Source organism: Chlorocebus sabaeus, chromosome 3 (assembly GCF_047675955.1).
Source record: "Chlorocebus sabaeus isolate Y175 chromosome 3, mChlSab1.0.hap1, whole genome shotgun sequence".
Taxonomy (NCBI): domain Eukaryota; kingdom Metazoa; phylum Chordata; class Mammalia; order Primates; family Cercopithecidae; genus Chlorocebus; species Chlorocebus sabaeus.
The window spans coordinates 20,537,417-20,557,538 of NC_132906.1; the positions used below are offsets into that span (position 1 = coordinate 20,537,417).

A 20,122-nucleotide genomic window follows, 5' to 3' on the forward strand; every position below is an offset into this window, starting at 1 on the left:
TCTCCAGACAAGTACACAAAGTATCCTAAGTTGCCTGGGTCCTGCTTAATAAGTTATCCTTGCTTTTGTTCTCAATAGAGAACAAAACATATCCTTGCATGACCATGAAACTCATTTCTACTGAAAGCACATTTACTAGGTGCCTGTGATAGGCATCACTTTCCTTTACCTTACAGAGCAGCAGTCCAGCTAGAAAATAAGCATGGGTGTACTTGTAACTTTAATGATACGGAAATATGAATAGAAAGTTATAGGATTACTGCAGAAAAAGTAGGCACATTACAGATTTTATTGTTAAATTTTATAAGAATTTTTATTAAAACAAAATAAATGTTCTGTCATCAATTTATTTTATGGGCAATGATATTAACACACTGGTTAGTTTCCCTCCTTCTTCTTCCTTTTCCTCTTCTTTTTCTCTTCTCTGCCTCCCTTCCTCTGCACTTGGTCTCTTCTCTTCCTCTCTTCTTGCCTTCACCAATTATTCATTAACTATATATTCTTCTCTGAGATAATTACAAGAATTAGTTGCATGGACCAAAATCAAATATCCATTTCTAAAATGTTTAGTCATTTCCTTAAGTATAAATATTATACCATTTAAAGTAGTTTATGAATTACTGAATATTTTGTGGTACAGTTGATTCTAGATTATCAGTTCCTTAGATGTGATTTGTAATGGCAAAACATTATTTTTATGATTCTTGAAGGTATATTTGTTTGTTATTAGGTACACACTGCCTGCAAAGATTTATACCATCCAATATGTCCACTTGGTCAATGTAAAGTATCTATCATACCTCCAATTGCGCTAAACAGCACTGATTCCGATGGTATGTAGCAGTAGTGTAAGTATGTATATTTCTGGTATATTTAATATTGATATATATATTTCTTTTCCTAGAATAACTATACCTGTCATTGACTATTGTAGTCAGTTTTTCTAAAATAATTCCATTTCAATTGCTGAAAGTACATTCCATTTTTAAAAGAATATATTTAAGTGAAAGTTGTAGAATACCTATTAACACATTGGCGAAATTACTGTATATAAGACTTTTAGATTTTATGTTTTAGTAAATAAAATAAGATCATTACTCTGTACTGCAATACAATCTGAAAAGGTTAATTTTTATAAGTGTTTTTTTCCTCTATAATTGAAACTGCCTGTTAGCATGGCTGTTATTAAAATCTGTTTTTCTGTAATTTCATTGTAGGAATTTATATTCCTATACATGCACTTTTCCCAAAATCTTACAACTTAACTGTAAAGTGCTGAGGAACCCCTCTACGACACTGGTTTTGGGATTACATACTAATTACTTCCTTCTAAGCAAACCATATTACAAAGTAATATGGTAAAACCATGTATAATACTATGCTGTTTTATATAACAGACTTGAGCAACTGTGGATTTTGATATTCGTGGGACTCCTGAGCCAATTCCCCAAGAATACGTAGGGAGGACTGTGCTATTACTAATGTCTTGCATTGATATCGTGTTTTTTGCTTTTCAAACTTTTGATTTAATTTATGCCAATAGATATCTTAGATATAAGTTTATAAACCTGAAGATGTAAGTTTATAAACCGCAAAATATGTGACTTTTTTTAAACCTATGGTATTAACAGCCCTCTCCCCCAACCTAGGCCCTGATTTTGTTTACTGTGAATTTTAAAATATTCTCTCAGACTTCAGAAAGGAGCAGTTAAAATACTTTGAAATATTGAATATAAACATAAGAATTACATACAAATATATAGGTTTGTATGTAAATAGTTAAGCTATCTCTATTTGGAGAGCTAAATTATAACTTAATGCTCCAGTTTTTATAAATTTATTTTCTTTTATCTGAAAGTTTGCTAATAATTTAAAAGAGAAAGCCGTATGTATTGATCTTGTATTGTGTTTTTTCCACAGGTTTCTGTAGAGCAACATTTTCGTTCTGTGTTAGTCCTCTATTGGTTTTTGTCAATTCTAAGAGTGGAGATAATCAGGGAGTAAAGTTCCTTCGTCGCTTTAAACAGTTGCTAAATCCGGCTCAGGTGTTTGATTTAATGAATGGAGGTCCTCATTTAGGGTAACTGCTTATTGATAAATCTTATTTGAATACAATGTAGGACTAGGTGTTAAATGTGTCTGGTTTTTCAGCTCATGAAAATTATAGATTCCTCTAGATCCCTCCCTCGTTTTTAAAGCTCTAATTATAAGTTTTAACACAACCTTTTGGATAGTTATACAACTGTCTTTGTATAAAGTCCAAAACTCTATTGAAATTTCTCAATTCCAAAATTTGTTTAGAAAATGTTTTACAATATATTCTACATCAAACAATACTAACAATTTCTTTAGCTCCAAGAAAGATCAACTTACATAAATATAGAAATATAAAGTAATATTAGAAAGTGATTTGCATGGAAGGCTGATATTGATTTATATGTAATATAAATAATCAATTATTAAACCAAAGTACAGGGACTCTCATGGCTGTCAAGGGCAGTTCTTCAAGGATCTCAGACTCAGTTCATATAAATGACAAAGAAATACTTTTGTTGATGATTCCTTTCAGCTTTCTGGATGTCATATAACTTAAAATCTGTAAGATAAAATGAACTAAGTAGTATTTTAACTGAGGGAAAATATACCTTTTGGCACTTTCAATACATTTTTAGGGTATGCATATGATTTTTCTTAAGAGGCGATATTATGTCTTCTGAACCGGGGCCTTCAAACCTCTATGTGATTTACTTATGGCAACTCAGCTTTTCTCTTGGGTTCCACCGTTACCTCAAAGCATGAACACAGAAGTAGAAATGGGATTTTCGATACCAGTGCCTGAAAAGGCATTTTGTGTTTTGTAATGTGACACTTCCGTCTGTCTTCTCTGTTTCTCTCCTTCCTTCTCTCTTGGTGCCTCTGTTCACTTTTGGCCTCTGAGTTTTCCTTCCCGCTTCCATTGCCTTTATCTTGGTAAGTCTCAGGCCCTTCTGGTCACATGGATGTCGGTCTTGTTCATTTATACCCAGCTTCCTCCTTATCTACGTGTACCGCCCTTCCTTTCCTCTGCTGAGGTGCTAGAGTTTCCTCTTCTCACCTTCTTTGTCTCTGCCATGCTAGGATAGTTTTGTCCCCCTTTCTAACACATCCATTTTATAATCCTTTATAGTTCCATTATCTTATAGTCTTGATTTATTTTTCCCATTTGTCCTTGAAGGCTCCAAGGACCTCTCTTGGTGAAACTTCCTGAGGTTGTCCCTCTAATATTTTTCAGATTTTCCACAATACGTGAAGTAAGTGTACAAGGGTACATTTAGGAGATGGGATGTGTCAAAAGTTGAGATGAGGTAAAATAGAAGGATGGACCTGAGAATAGGAGAAGAGGAGAAAAAGCCAGTGGGAGTCCTGAGAGCAATACAGTGATTGGTGTCTTTAGGAACTGCCGAAGCGTCACTCATTAGTTTCAGCACCGTAGATTCCTTACCCATGGTTTGTAATTCTTAAGGAAAGAATTTATTCTTGTAATAGAAAGAGAGGAACCACTACTTCCACCATCTTGTATTACTTTATCTTTCCTGTTCTCTGCTTCTTTCTTGTTTTCTCATTTCTCACCCCCACTCTTCCTAATTTTATCTTCATTTCTACTTATCATTCCCTTTTCTCCTTATGATTCAGAAGTTTTCTTGAGTTAAAATTACACTTCAATGAATGTTTATGGTATAATTAACATGTAAGTAGGAGTTCTTATATTTAATCTGAATATGAATACCGATACAGAATAACAAAGAATTGAGGAAAGTGATTTTTATTTCTTTATACTAAAATAAAATCCTTTTTGCTTTCAGTTTAAGATTATTTCAGAAGTTTGACAATTTCCGGATTCTTGTTTGTGGAGGCGATGGAAGTGTAGGTTGGGTTTTGTCAGAAATCGATAAGCTCAACTTGAATAAACAGGCAAGTGCTAATTCTTTTACTTGCTAGTTAACATGAACGCATACTAGCATACTTACGAGAGGTGCAGAAATGCAGTAGTCCCTATTTCTCAACTTGTCTGAAAGTCACCCTGTTGCGCTCTCTTTCAGTGTCAGCTGGGAGTGTTGCCTTTGGGTACAGGAAATGACCTTGCCCGAGTTCTTGGCTGGGGAGGTTCATATGACGACGACACCCAGCTTCCTCAGATCCTAGAGAAACTGGAACGAGCCAGTACCAAAATGTTGGACAGGTAAAAGTGAATTCTTTTCTACAACTAGATGGAAAATGGCATACTGAAATAATTTTTCAATGATTTATTAATAAATTATACTGACTAGAAGCTCCACGAAGGCAGAGCCTTTCTGATCTTGTCCACTGGTTAATACCTGAGATGGAGAACAGGGCCTATCACAGAGAAGACACTCAATAAAGATGTTTTATAGTGAATGAATGAATTATAAAAAACTAGTCTGAGGAACTCATTATTTTAAATATAGAAGGCTATGTTACTACTATTTACTTTTAATTACAGTTCAGGTCAGAAAACTAAAATAGTTCATTTTGTAGGGGACCTTTTGATGAGTATATTAGGTAGCCTCCTGTCATCGTGTGGTTTCCAAAAAGCTAAAGAGGACATATAAATGTTAGATTTGTGAGAATATCTCCTCTTAAACATATATATTAAGAATGCATTGATCCAATAAGAACTACATATGTTAAAATATAAGCAGTCGTTTCCCAGGGACAGGGAAGTGTTAGGAAGATAGCTTCAAATGAAGGGATTATCATTGTGTTTATGCTGTTATTGATTACATCTCTTAATTGCTTTCTCTCTGAATGTCCATGTATGAAAAAGAAACCACAATGTGTACCCTGAGTGTTATGGAGGAGGTGTTTAGAATTTGGGTGTAGGAAACAACAGGACTCAGTGACCAGTCACTCCTCATCCCCCAATGTCAGTAGAAGATAGATGTCAAAATATGATCAGTTTGAGGTTGCATAAATCAAAACAACTTTGATAGAATTAGTCATCTGTGGAACTCTTCCCGAAAATAACAAAATTTCATCAGGGAGCCACCAATCGGAAATATAATTACTCTAAGATGGGCTATAACCTAATTAATTGTAACCTTGCCTGTCATAAGGTAATACTGTAATAGTTGATTCTTTTGTTGACAGAATATTTAAAAAGAGAGCTGGGAAGTAGAACATTCGTCTCTGTTTATCCAAAATTACGGGAGAGAGATACTACAGTAGCTTGGGTGCATAACAGTTTTTAATCTTATGTGCTTCTGGGTTCAGCCTCCAGCCTTTAAAACAATCTGGAGGTTAAAAGAAGAAAAGGAACGAAAAAGGGAAATGGTACCTATGGATATGCCAGTTACCTTGATTGTGGTGTATATATATCCAGACATCAAGTTGTATACCTTAAATATATACAATTTTTTGTCAACTATACCTAACTCTGGGGAAAAAAGATTGGAAATGAATAAATAAAATCACCATTATTTGTAAATGAGCCTGGAGGTGACTTCCCAGGCAACCATCCAATTCTGTGATTACCAAACAAAAGGGGTTATTTAAATGCTTTCTTTGTTGCAAACGTAAAGACCACTTCCCCTGCCGTTAGGCATTTCATCTAGCCTGGGTATGTGCTTTGCCCTTGTGTGCTATGGAAATTCACTTCTCACTTGGGGGAGGTGGCTCACGCCTGTAATCCCAACACTTTGGAAGGCCTACATGGGAGGCTAACTTGAGCCCAGGAGGTGGAGGTTGCAGTGAGCCACAATTGCACCACTGCCCTATAATCTGGGAGACAGAGTGAGACCCTGTCTCAAAAAAGTTTTTAAAAAATTAATATAAAAAGTCACTTCTCCAGGTGGTTAGCCAAGAAACAGCACCTCCATGGTGAAATTCCTTGAATACCTACTGGTATGCAAAATCAAAACAAAACAAAAGAAAATAGACATACACGCAAATCAAAGTGGATTCAGAAACTTAAGACCTTTATTAGAAACATAGGAATATTTTATTCCTGTGTTTCCTTTATTAATTTACTGTTTGTAAAGAACAAGTGGGTCGGATGCAGTGGCTCACGCCCGTAATCCCAGCACTTTGGGAGGCCAAGGTGGGAGGATTACCTGAGGTCAGCAGTTCGAGACCAGTCTGGCCAACATGGTGAAACCACATCTCTACTAAAAATACAAAAATTACCTAGGCATGGTGGTGGGCCCCTGTACTCCCAGCTACTTGGGAGGCTGAGGCAGGAGAATCGCTTGATCCCAGGAGGCGGAGGTTGCAGTGAGCCGAGATCGTCCCAATGCACTGAAGCCTGGCCAACAGAACAAGCCTCTGTCTCAAAAAAAAAAAAGAAAAAGTTAAAAAGTCATTGTTTAATATTCTAAATTACATGAGTTTTTCAAATATATTTATTTGATCCTCAAAACAACACTGTGGGTTGGGTCAGAAAAGCATTATTTTACAAAGATGAAAATTTAGTCTTCTGGATACAGTGGGAATAAAAAAACCTAATGTTTTGTCTGCCTAGCACTTTCTAGTTGTTTTAATTCGTGTAGCATCTCATTTAATTATTGCCCTTCTCCTAGAGATAGCTAATATTGCTATCTCCATTTTACTGGTGAAAAGGTTTAGGAGGTTTTTACATTATTTAAGTTAAATAGCTAATAAGTAATAGAACCGGCATGGTAAACCGCAATCCCTGTTCTGTCTAGTTTCCAGGGTCCTTTCTCAACTCTGCAGTCTTTCCCCTTTGTGTATGTAGGCCAGATGGTTCCTTTCTTTCTGGCCTCTGCCTCTGCTTAGCTGGTACTCATATGCATCTCTTCCTCACTTCTTTATCTCTTGCTGCCACTTTCTCCTTTTTCTTTAGCTCCAACCATTTCCTATCGAGTGGAGAGGTATAGCGTGGAAGGTGCAAGGTACTCAGACATTTGGATGGATTTATTTACTATTTATTTAACTGGCTTTGACCAGTAAAGTATTTCCAGCTATAAGGAACTTGACTTTTATGTTTCTACTTGTGGTTTTCCCTGTTTGGATATTTACAAAGTTTAATTGTTTTGTTTGCTTGCATCATACCTGTTTTCTGCACTAGAATGTAAGCTTCTTTGGGGGAGCCTATTCACCCTTGTGTTTCCTGTGACTTTGAGATGCTCAGTGTAGTTTATTATGCTTTGTTTCTGTATCTACCTCATGGATAAATGAATGACTTTTGGTTTTCAAACATAAGTTTCTTTTCTTTCTCCTTTTTCTTTTTTTTTTTTTACTTTTTTTTTTATTTTTGAGACGGAGTCTCGCTCTGTAGCCCAGGCTGGAGTACAGTGGTACAATCTCTGTTCACTGCAAGCTCCGCCTCCCGGGTTCACGCCTTTCTCCTGCCTCAGCCTCCCGAGTAACTGGGACTACAGGCACCCGCCACCACGCCCGGCTAATTTTCTGCATTTTTAGTAGAGACGGGGTTTCACCATGTTAGCCAGGATGGTCTCGATCTCCTGACCTTGTGATCTGCCCGCCTCAGCCTCCCAAAGTGCTGGGATTATAGGCGTGAGCCACCGCGCCCAGCCTCTTAGTTGTTGTTGTTGTTGAGACAGAGTTTCGCTCTGTCGCCAGGCTGGAGTGCAGTGGCACGATCTTGGCTCGCTGTGACCTCTGCCTCCTGGGTTCAAGCGATTCTCTTGCTTCAGCCTCCCTAGTAGCTGGGACTACAGGTGTGTGCCACCATGTCCAGCTGATTTTTGTATTTTTAGTAGAGACAGGGTTTCACCATGTTGGCCAGGATGTTCTTGATCTCTTGACCTCATGACCCGCGTGCCTTAGCCTCCCAAAATAAATTTCTTTTAAAGTATTTTCATGTCAAGAGTTGAATAGTAGCCAAAAGTAACTAGTTTACATATCCCAAAATATAATGTATGTCTATTGGGGGCTTTCTGGGAATTTGAATTTTTATGTAAACATTTATTCTCATAGGCTGAATGATACACTAGACTCTGTTTAAATATTGATCTTGGAATTTTCCTCTGGGTTCTATCAATAGCTTCAGCTGTGTTATGCTTTCTTAAAATTCATGTGTTATGCTACTGCTTTTATTATGCTTTGTTTCTGTGTTAAAATCTTTATTTCACATCTTTTTTTTTTCTTTTATTTTGAGATGGAGTTTTGCTCTTGACACTCAGGCTGGAGTGCAGTGGCACGATCTTGGCTCACTGAAACCTCCGCCTCAAGGGTTCAAGTGGTTCTCCTGCCTCAGCCTCCCGAGTAGCTGGAATTACAGGCACCTGCCACCACACACGGCTAATTTTTTGTATTTTTAGTAGAGATGGGGTTTCACCGTGTTGGCCAGGATAGTCTTGAACTCCTGACCTCAGGTGATCTGCCTGCCTCGGACTCCCAAAGTGCTGGGATTACAGGTATGAGCCACTGCACCTGGCCTTTTTTCTTTCTTTCTTTCTTTTTTTTTTTTTTTTTTTTTTTTTTGAGACAATGTCTGGCTCTATCACCCAGGCTGGAGTGCAGTGGCATGATCTCAGCTCACTGCAACCTCCACCTCCCAGGCTCAAGTGATCCTACCTCCTCAGCCTCCCAAGTAGCTGGGACTACAGGTGCGCAGCACCATGCCAGGCTATTTTTAATTTTTTTCGTAGAGACGCGGTTTCACCATGTTGCCCAGGCTGGTCTGGAACTCCTGAGCCCCAGCTATTCATTCACTTTAGCCTCCCAAAGTGCTGGGATTACAGGGATGAGCCACCACACCTGGCCTTTGTTTCATATTTTGTTAGTCTACAATAATGTCCTGGCCTAACTGTTGTTCCCACATTTTGAAATTATTATTTCAAATAGAAAATTGGACTTGAGTTGATTGCTTTTCTCTAACACCAAATGATTTTGTGTTTGCTTTGAAATTAATACTTATAGCTAATTGAAATAAATTTACTTCAGTTAAGTATTATTAATATTTTCCCCCTACTCCCATGGTTACATTCATTCTTTCTTAATTTAAGAAGGGGTATTTCGGTAATTTTCATTTTATGTATGTATAAGCTGATTTGGCAAGTTGAGTAACAGTTGAGTAACAGTTTATAGGTAGTATGTATTTATTTAATTTAAGACATTGTTTTACAACTTTGGGGTTATGACTCATTAGTAGTTTATAACTTAATTAGTAAACTGCAATGAGCATTATTTTTAAAATAGAACAGAAAAGAATGGAAAAGTCAGAATGCATCGTACCTGTGAAGAAGTGGGGGCGTTGTAACAAGTGTGGATTTCTTATTGTGGGCTATGGGTCTTAAAACATTTAGAAGCCACTAATTGGAGAAATGGTAAGATGTGGACATCATAAATTATGAATTCAACATTTTATGAGATTACTGAAATGTGATCTGCTTTCCCATTTTTGGTTGTTTTAAGATAAAATAAACCATAGTTCATGAATGTGTGTGTGTGTGTGTGTATGTATGAGATGGTAACAGTTAGTTTATCCAATTCTAAGGAAATCTTAGACCAAAGAGTTTTTCTCCCTTTAGGTGGAGTATAATGACATATGAACTCAAATTGCCACCAAAAGCTTCCCTACTTCCAGGACCTCCAGAAGCATCTGAAGAATTTTATGTAAGACTTAACCCTTTACCTATCGTTTGAAATGGGGGTGGGTATCCTGGAAAAAAAGTGAAAATGTACTCCTAATATATGGTAGCATGTTAACTTAATTTTATTTTGGGGGTATGGTCTCATTGACTACCTTTCGTCCTCTCCCCCAGAAAGAAGAATCCTGAATCTAGGTTAGAGTCCGTCCATGACCACCCACACTGGGAGTGCCCAGTCGCTCCCATTCCTGGGCCTCTTCTTGTGTAAAGTGAGGCTACAAAGTCTTGGGAGTTAAATGACATAACAGATGTGTAAAGCACTGTCTCTTCTCCTGCCCAGATAATCCTCCCTGCGTGTTCTACCTGCCTGTTTCCTTTGTGTCGGGAGAGCTCCAGGAAGGCCAGCTGATGTTTCCTGTTAGTGTTTATTCATCTTCTACTTTGGCCATTAGATTGTTTGGTTGTCAGATGTTAGCTTCTTTAAACAGTCTCCAAACACACCAATACTCATGGCCAGAATATTATACAGTTTCTCTCTTACTGCTTGCTTTGCGTACTCTTTTCTTTTTCTTTTCTTTTTGAGACAGGGTCTTGCTCTGTGGCCCAGGCTGTGTGGAATGCAATGATCCAAACACAGCTCACTGCAGCCTTGAATTCCTGGTCTCAAGAGATCCTCCTGCCTTAGCCTCCCAAAGTGCTGGGATTACAGGCATGAGACACTGTGGCCGGCCCCTACTCTTTTGAAGGAACAGCAAGACAGGTCTCTGGGTTAAGCCTGTTGATATAGTTAAAGGAAGAAAGACCACTTAATTCCATCTCTACTACTATAAATGACTAATAAATGACTAATGTTTTTAAAGATTCAATGTTCTGATTAAACCTCAAAGCGGTGTAGATTTAAAACAGAACCTGACCTTCAGAGGATTATTCTCTGACACATTAAGACCATTTGATCTATGCTAGCTTATTTTTCCCTCCAGGAAAATTCATCTGTTTATTTCACAGTTGAAATCTTTGTTTTGTCATGAAGAAAATTACGATCTTGTCAAAACTAAGGCAAGGAATGATAACTACAAATATGGGGCTGTTTGTTAGAGAAGCTAATTGTATTTTTAAAACATTTTCTGACATAAAAACTGCTGATAGCCAAACTGCTTCTAAAAGAATTCGGGAAATACCAAATTATATGAAAAAGAAAATAAAATCACCTGTAGTCCTACCACCCAGAGGTAATCACTATTAAAGATTAATATATTTACGACTTGATTTTCAGCAGCATTTTTAGTTATGTGATTCCATAAACATAACACATTTTTATAGAAACCAGCCCTTTATCTTAACAGTGTATTTGTAAATGTTATTAATTTTCTTTCCAAAAAAGACAAAAAGAAGAATTTTTTTCTTCCATTTACTTCAGAAATGTCTGTTTTCTAGCATATAAAATAACAGTAAATAATTTACTTTTATCATTTATATATAATCACTAAATATGAGGTACAATTCTAAAGATATGAAGGAAATCTCTTTTTTTGTGCAAAAGGGTTTTAAATGAAACTTTGCTTTTTAAAAATAAACTTATTTTTGTAACAAAGGGATAGCATACTTTAAGATGACAGATTAAATGAGTGTTCTGAATGGCCCTGGCTAGACCCTGAACTAGGCTGGCACCAGGAATGCATTTTACTGTGTGTGACTTTTTTACCTTGAAAACTGAGATAAAAGTAGACTAAATCTTTCTTCTTAGCTTTTCTATATGTCATTAGCTGTGGGTCTTAGGCACATTACTCAACAAGCCTCGGGTTCTTTGGCTATAAAACAGGACAAAGGGGTAAATGTATACAGAGTGCTTAATTACAGTGCCTGCTACACATACAAAATGTTAACTCTTATTATTACTTACCTTTCTGACGCTGCTAAGTGACTGCATAATGGGTTAATAAGTTATATCTATAATTTTATCTTTGGACATAGAGGCTATTTTATTTTCCTCTGAGACAGGTTGTGTTTTTTGATCTTCGAATATTTTTAATGGACAAAAACTTGGATTTTTTGAACCTAAGTTTCAAATGGCATTAATCAAATGTTACTAATTAATACATTAATCAACTGGCATTAATGAATTTATTAATGCATTAATGATCCTGTAAAATATTTTCTACCCTGCAGGGAAGAAAAATAAAACTAACCTCTGGAGAACATTTTATTTTTTCAAATTTTAAAGTTTATTTTTAGATGATATATTTTCATTTTTCTGATCCTAGCTGTAAAGATATAATTTTTAGTGTTTAAACTAAGAGATCAATAAAGTGGATCTGTGGGTCAATACAACATCATGTGTAACTTTGGAGCTCCTGGCCTGCCTTCCTTTCTTTAATGTAAAATTGCTTTCCTATAGTGGTCTGCCTTTGAAGGAGGGAAGGTAGAAATTTAAAAGAGTAACATACCCACTGGTGGAGTGAAGGTAAGTTAGGAATGTGGTCCTTTTGGAAAGAGACTAATCAGGAAGGCTTTGTGGGGAAGGTTTATTCAGACTTAATTGAAGATTCTGAACTGAGGCTGATTGGTACAAGTAATGAAAAGATACCTGAGTCAGGCAGAAGAGCATAGGTGGCCAGCTTGCCTAGAGCAGATCATTTTTACTAGAAAATTTTGAGCTGTGTGAAATGGAATATTATTTGAGGCATACATTTGATGTAAGGCTCTGAATATGAGGCTGTTTAAATATTGTATACATTTTTACATATTAGGAAAATGTATGTGTTCTTTCAACAGGATGTTAAAGTTTGAGTCAAATTGAAAAGGGATTATGGATGCTTTTGGCATTTTGACTATTGTTTAAAAGAAATATTTATTTACATGATTATATGAAAGTGCATTCAGCATTTTTAAAAACTTTTTTTATTGAATTATACATACAGAAAGGTGCACAGGTCATAAATGTATAGCTTGGTAAATTTTCACAAACTAAACAAATCTTTGCCAGGCCACCTGATAGTGTTCAAGTTCTCCATAAGCCCCCTCATGCCCCCTTTCAGTCAAGACCCCCGCCTCCTACCCCGATAATCACTATGCTAACTTCTAATAGCATAGATTGGTATCTGTTTTGTACTTTATAAAATATAATCATTTTGTATGCTTTCATTTGTTTCTGGATTCTTTCACTCAATGTCATGTTTATCAGATTCATCTATACTGTGGCTTGGCTATAAATCATTCATTCTCATTCTCCTATGGTCTTCCGTTGCATAAATACACTGCAATTTGTCATCCATTCTGCTATTAGATGAATGCTGCTGTGAACATCCTAGTGCAAGTCTTTTGGTGAACACACTTCTGCATTTCTTTTGGGTGTAGATGTAGAAGTTGAATTTCTGAGTCCTGTGATATCACTGCATATGTTCAGCTTTAAGAGACCCTGCCAAATCGTTTGTGAGAGTGTATCAGTTTGCATTCCCATCAGCAGCGTATGAGAATTCTGTAGCTCCATAGCCTTGCTAGCACTTGCCATTTTCTAGTTGTTTTCATTTTAGCCATTTTGGAGCTGTATGGTGATACTGCATTGTGGTTTTAGTTTCCATTTGCCTGATGGCTGAGATTGGATATGTTTTCATCTGTTTATGGGCCATTTGGAGATTTTTATATTTAAATGTCTAGTCTTTTGCCCAATTTTTACTAGATTTTTTTGACTTTTATTGTACTACTTTGTAGGAATTATTTTTATATTGAGATATTTTTACATTAAAAAATTTTATAAAGGGGTTTAGAATTCTAGAAACTGAAAGCCTTTTGCCAAAAGGAAATATTTATCTATTTTGCATGATGACTCTTTCATATATTTCATTATAGCCATTGCCCTGCCTAACACATGTCATGAAGGGCTCCATTTCTGGAGCAGCAGTAAGTGAGTTGTGTAAATGCCAGCAACAATAATACAGTGTAGAGTTTTCTTTTTTCTTTTTTTCAGATGACGATTTATGAAGACTCAGTTGCAACGCATCTTACGAAAATCCTCAATTCTGATGAACATGCAGTGGTCATATCATCTGCCAAGTGAGTTGTGGGTTTTAAGTCTTTAAATATGGTGAAAATGAAATGATAGCTGGGTCCTACCATTTAGGTCATTTCTTTGTGAGTTTTCTTCTTAAAAAATATCTTGGAAGTAGCTTATAAAATTAGATATACTAAATTTGGATTGATTTTTTAAAATCATGTTAGCATCTTATTTGCAGTGGCGTATACTTAGAGGGTATTTTTTATGTTTAATTTGAAATATTTTTATCAAAAAGGTGTAAGAAGCATTTAGAGTTTAATTAACCTAAATATTTAAGGAAATGTTTATGATTACTTTTAATATGGAAAACACATTTCATTATAGTTCATTATTTCCATAAACATTACTATTTAGGAACTGTTTATATCACATTAGAAAAAGGAAAATGATGAGATTTTTCAAAATAATGTTTCTCAGCATGTTTAAATTGAATAATTAGATTTTAATTCAAAGTTATCAGATTTTAGTGAAGTTGATTTTGTGCATGGAGCCAAAGCTACTTGATGTTATTATCCCAAATGTTGCCTGGCTGGAATTTAGAATTTAGTTTTGAAGCATCCTATGCTCATGTCAAGAGACTGGAAAGCCGACTAGAAGAAGGGGTGACACCAGCTGAAATTTTCAAGCAAAAGAATGCGTTCAAATTCTGGCTTAGCAAGCACGGGTTACTATTACACAGGAAGAGAGGAGAAAAGGCGAAGAAGGAAAGAAAAGGAGTGGGATATGGTGGTGGTAAAGAAAAAATACACAATTTTTGGTATATTATGTACTTAATTCGCAATGAAGTTGAGGAAAGACAAGATGAATCATTATAAACAAATCTGCTTGTGAAAAAAGTACAAATGTAGTAACAATTGCTTTTGACAACATATCCCTCAGAAATAGGAAACAACACTGCACAACAGGAAAAGAGTTGAATGGCTTACGGCAAAGGAAGCACACTAGTTGGTCCAGGAGAGGTGGGCTGCAGACTCTATTTGGCGGGCAGTGCTGCAGTTTTCTGTTTTGTGCAAATATTGGACTAAAGCATCTTCTACCATTTTTACTTAATTGAAAACAGTTTCCTTGCAATCATGTCACTAAAATAAAATACAGAAATAATTGGAAACTGCGTCGAATAGAAGACTATAACTGTCATCTGTAACTTTATGGCTTAATTTTTCTTGTAAAGGAGAAAATTCAATTCTATCTAACTTATTAATGTCAACAAAACAGAGTTTTAATATTTTAATATTGGAATTCTGTGTAAGATTGCATTTGAACCAGGTACAGTGGCTCATGCCTGTAATTCCAACACTTTGGGAGGCCAAGGTGGGCAGATTACTTGACGCCCAGGAGTTCAAGACCAGCCTGGGCAATATGACAAAACCTCGTCTTTACTAAAAATATATATACTAAAATTAGGCAGGCGTGGTGGTGCCTACCTGTAGTCCCAGCTGCTCAGGAGGTTGAGGTAGGAGGATCACTTGAGCCTGGGAGGTGGAGCTTATACTAGAGCTAAGATGGCGCCTCTGCACTCCAGCCTGGGTGACAGAGTGAGACCTTGCCTCAAAAAAAAAAAGATTTTATTAGAGAAAAGGTTTCCACTGCCAAAAACGTTGTACAACAAAGGTGTTAAGATTAAGAATGATAGGGAGAGAAAGGGGTGGCTACCACAATTATCCTGTTTGCGTCTGTGGAAATTTCTTAACAAGAATTCCTCTTAATTAAAAATATGTAAAATATATGAAAGGTAGTGATCAAACACATGAAAGTAAATATAAAGGTTTTGCTGACATCCAAACTGTAAAAAGTGGCCAGTTAAAATATTTGCTTAACTATATTAAACAAAAAATAATTCTCTTATGACTTGCTATACCTTAAAAAAGCTTCCATTACAGCTTTCCACCTTTTCTAGCAGTTCCTCTGAAATGTCATATCAAAATACATTTGATTCACAGGGCAAGGGCCAGGCAATCATTTACGTGTATGAACTGGGCCTGGGATGAGAAAGACAACAGGGAGTGCTAAGGCCTGGGGCAAACTGGAGATTTGTCCATTTTACCATCAAGCAATACAATTCATTGAAGACCCCAGCAGCACTGCCCACCAAACAGAGTGTGTAGCCCACCTCTCCTGGGCCAGCCATTGTGCTTCCATTCAGCTCTTTTTCTAGTGTTCAGTCCTGTTTCCTATTTGTGGGGGATATGGAAAGAAGGCCTGTTATTTCTCCTTCATGGAACTGTTAGGATAATTAAGCTGAGTAATATTTAGTAAGTATAGAACTTATAAATGACAGAGGGCTATATTAAATTATGGTATCGTCACCTACATTTTACCCAGTTACATTTCAGATGTTTTCTTTGACCTTGGCCTGACTCTTTGTCTAAGGCTCTGCTCTTAGCCCTAACTTTGGGTTTCTCCCTAACCAGCTTGCCTGCCCTTAAGCAGATTCCATTCCAATCCGGGTCCCCTCTTGTCACTCACTCGTCTGTGCTTCCAGGCCTTTACAACCCCAGATACAATTCTAGGGAATTTGCCATAAAGAGGCTGAAGAGAAAAAAGGTGAGACAATATGTAATTATTTGGTACTAGTAATACAATATATGTTAAATTTTATTTATTATTATTGTTGTTTTTGGAAGAAAATCACTTTATTCCAGTTATCTCACAAACAATAAAATCACAACAGCTGGTTTAAGAAGGCCACACAAACATTTACCCAGCCCCAAATTTTATGCCATCTTAATGAAATTCTGCACAGTAAGAATATCCTCTTCCACTGCAATTCTGAAGCAAGGAAGCTGTGAATGACAGAGGAGAGGCTTAACTGCTGGTTTCACACTTTATACCTACATTTTTATGCTAAATTAACTTGGTCATGAAAGCCGATTTTCTGTGTCTTCAGTTGAACTTCTTTATTAGGCCAGTACATGTGCACATCTGCACTGTTTCAGCACCTCATTGGAACCCTCACCGAGCTTGATGTCACCCTAGTTCTGGGCACGCTCCAGAAACTGTTCTGTCTTACACAAGCAAGGCTGCTGCTGCTGTGCAGCTAGTCTCCCAGAGGCTCCTGGTAGGTGATGTCAGGCCTTGAGAGCCCAGCATTACCTCCTCTGTCGAAGGCCCCCATTCCCATGATAGTTGACTCAGTGTGTGCCCCACAGCAGGGCCCACAGCCACACCAGCTGCAGTGGTTGCCATCTGGACCATCAGACCTGGCTGCCAGGGTGCAGCAGTAGGAGACTCAACTGCAGAGGATGGGGCCACTGCTGGCAGCTGAGCTGCTGGTGCTGGCCTGGGTGCAGGTCTCATCGGAGGTGCCTGGCTGGCCGGAGGGGCCACACTGGAGGTGCAGCTTTGACTTCCATGCGCCATTGCAAATGGGCAGTGGCTCAGCATCTCTAAATTTCATTTCTATGGACATTTTCAAAGAAAACTGGTATAATTACTTCCCACCATACCCATCATTCAGTTTCAGTATTTATCAACATTTTGCCATCTGCTTCCTACTTTATTTTGCTACAGTATTTCTAAGAACATCCTGAAAATTATTCTACTACACTTTTGGCATATAGTCATCCCTCTGTATCCATGGGGGATTGGCTCCAGGACCCCCTTGGATACCAGTATTCACAGGTACTCAAGTCCCTCATAGAAAATGCCATAGTATTTGCATGTAACCTACACACATCCTTCCACATACTTTAAATCATCTCTAAGTTACTTATAATAACGAATGTATTTGCTATGTAAATAGTTGTTATACTGTATTGTTTAGGGAATGATGACAAAAAAATGTCGGCACATATTCAGTGTAGACACAACCATCTGCTTTCTTTTTCAAATGTTTTCAATCCATGGTCGGTTGAATCCATAGATAATGGAACCCATGAATATAGAGGGCTGACTGTATGTGTGTGTGTGAATGCATATAATCTTTTAAAAAATCTAAAAATTAATCATAATTCTCTAATATCATCAGTATTACTTAAGCCATATCCCATTTCCCCTAGTTTTCTCAGAGGTTTTTTTTGTGAACCTTGTCTGAATTTTGACAAGGTCTTTAAAACACACACACACACACACACACACACACACACTTTATTTGTTCAAAATTCAGACAAAGTTCACACACTACATTTGAGTGATATCTCTTTAAGACTTTAAAAATCTTGACCAGGCATGGTGGTCCATGCCTATAATCTCAACACTTCGGGAGGCCAAGATGGGGGGATTACTTGAGCTCAGGAGTTCAAGACCAGCCTGGGCAACATAGTTGAAATCCCCTCTCTACAAAAAAATTTTAAAATTAGCTGGGTGTGGTGGTATGTGCCTGTAGTCCTAGCTACTCAGGAGACTGAGGTGAGAGGATCGCTTGAGCATGAGAGTTCGAGGCTGCAGTGAGCTGTGATCGCGCCATTGCACTCCAGCCTGGATGACAGAGTGAGACCCAGTCTTTAAAAAAAAAAAAAAATCTTAAAAAAATCTATAATGGTTCCCCTTTAAAAAACAATTCTTACTGAGGCATGCCATGTACAGTAAGCAACTAAATCACAAGAGCACAACTCAATGATTAAAAAAATACTGCGTGTACACACAGTCTCTCTTCTCTCTCTCACACACACACACAGACACACACTTGTAATTACCACCTAGATAAAGAATTCCCTTATTTTGTGAATGTCATTTATTTATTCAGTGATACAACATTAAGGCAAAATGTTTTAACCCTCTTGTGTATGTTTGTATTTATTTCATACAATAATAATTCCTGGTAGCCTTAACTGTTTTCAGTTATTTTTAAAATGTTGAAATGCTAGTGGAAAAGTTGTATTCCACTAACATAGCTAACATATGGGTTAACCTAAAACAACATTTCTTTGACCTTAGCACTTCATCAATTTGATATGGTAATAGGAGTTATCTTCTGAGAATCACAGCTCTAATTAGCAATCATAGATACCATTTATTAATAAAAATGAAAACCAGTTATTAAGTCAGTTGTCTTTAGCTGCAATATATGTCTCTCCTTTTATTTAGTCAATAGTTTTAAAACTTTTTTAGCTTTAACAGTTGGAGTTAATTAGGATTTTTACTTATGCACTCTACTCACCCCCCAAGTTTTAAAATAAATGCAATTTGTTCTGTATACAAAAGTTTCAGAAAATGGGATAACTAACTAGCAGGAATATTGATGCCATTGTCATAGAACTATAGAATTTAAATTTGGAACCTGCTTTAGGGATAATTTAGGCCAACCTGCCTCATTTAATTGGTGAAGGGAGGTAGTTGTTAAAAATATTTCCTCAGACCACAATCTAGCTAGAGACAAAGATAGCTAGAGATTTTTATGTGTTACACGCTGATACTTCTAAATCGTCTTCAGTTTCAAATTGGAACTTTTTATTAGATGAAAAATGAATTTTTCAGATTCCCAAACGATGACCCTGCCTGCCAATCTATGATTCTGTCTGGGTACCATTGCCATATTTATCTTAGTGTAGTATGTGCATATTTTATTGTCATTTGCCCATACTTTCAGAACTTAAGTGGAAAGCTGGTAAATGAGGGTACTAATACTAGTGATGAGAAGTATGGGTCTAACATATGTAATATAGTGGAGATGATGGTGGAAATCATCAGGTATGTGAAATGTGAACTGTTGTTAGCCTCAACTGAGTATTTGGTTCACACAGTTGACTATGTTCAATTTTGAAGGAAGAGAACACAATTAAAGAAAGAAAATGTTGGAAATACCAAAAGTTCTGTCTAGGCCTTACGCAGTGGCTCACCTCTGTAATCTCATTGCTTTGGGAGTCCAAGGCAGGAGGACTGCTTGAGGCCAGGAGTTAGAGACCAGCCAGGGCGACACAGAGAGACTACATCTCTACAAACATTTCTTTTTTAATTAGCTCAGCGTGGTGACATGTACCTGTGGTCCTAGCTACTCAGGAGGCTGAGCTGGGAGGATCACTTGCGTCCAGGAGTTCAGGGCTGCAGTCACCTATGATCACACCATTGCACTCCAGCCTAGGCAACTGAGCAAGATCCCCGTCTCTAAACATTTTATTATTTTTTAGAGTTCTAACATTGATTAAAGATATAATTGGGAATTTAGAATTTTTTAATCTCTATGGGGAAATCTGTGTTCTACTTTCATTTATTTGACTTTTGCACATCTTTTCTGGAAGTCTTATGCATAAAGTAGAAAACTGTGTGTATAGTTGGAGAATATGTTTTGTCTTCCTATGGTAAATACATCTTAAGATTGTCTTTTCTCCAATTTGCAAGTTTCTGGTTGGTAGGACTTTGCAATCATACTATTTTTAAGAATATATTTTATTTCTGTTTTAATAACTCTACATTCACTATTTAGGTATAATAAAAGGTTACTTCATTCCCCCAGAATATAAATATCTATATTCCTTCTAGCGTATGGAACTTAATGAGCCATAAGATAGAGCATGTCTTCTGATTCTTTCCACACTTGTGTGACGAGCACTCTCCTTTCACT

The 20,122-nt window shown here is 36.9% G+C and overlaps 1 protein-coding gene across 6 annotated transcripts in view; it reads left to right on the forward strand.

The window, feature by feature from the left end:
- The window catches only part of DGKH (diacylglycerol kinase eta), a 198,083-nt gene that overhangs the window by 118,665 nt on the left and 59,296 nt on the right, over positions 1 to 20,122 (forward strand). For all 6 annotated transcript variants that reach the window (XM_007960238.3, XM_073013763.1, XM_007960243.3 and 3 more), the window contains 6 exons: positions 731 to 833; positions 1,921 to 2,080; positions 3,843 to 3,951; positions 4,080 to 4,219; positions 9,513 to 9,597; positions 13,537 to 13,622. In XM_007960238.3, coding sequence (XP_007958429.3) covers positions 731 to 833; positions 1,921 to 2,080; positions 3,843 to 3,951; positions 4,080 to 4,219; positions 9,513 to 9,597; positions 13,537 to 13,622 — 683 coding nt within the window. The remainder of the gene's footprint in view (positions 1 to 730; positions 834 to 1,920; positions 2,081 to 3,842; positions 3,952 to 4,079; positions 4,220 to 9,512; positions 9,598 to 13,536; positions 13,623 to 20,122) is intronic.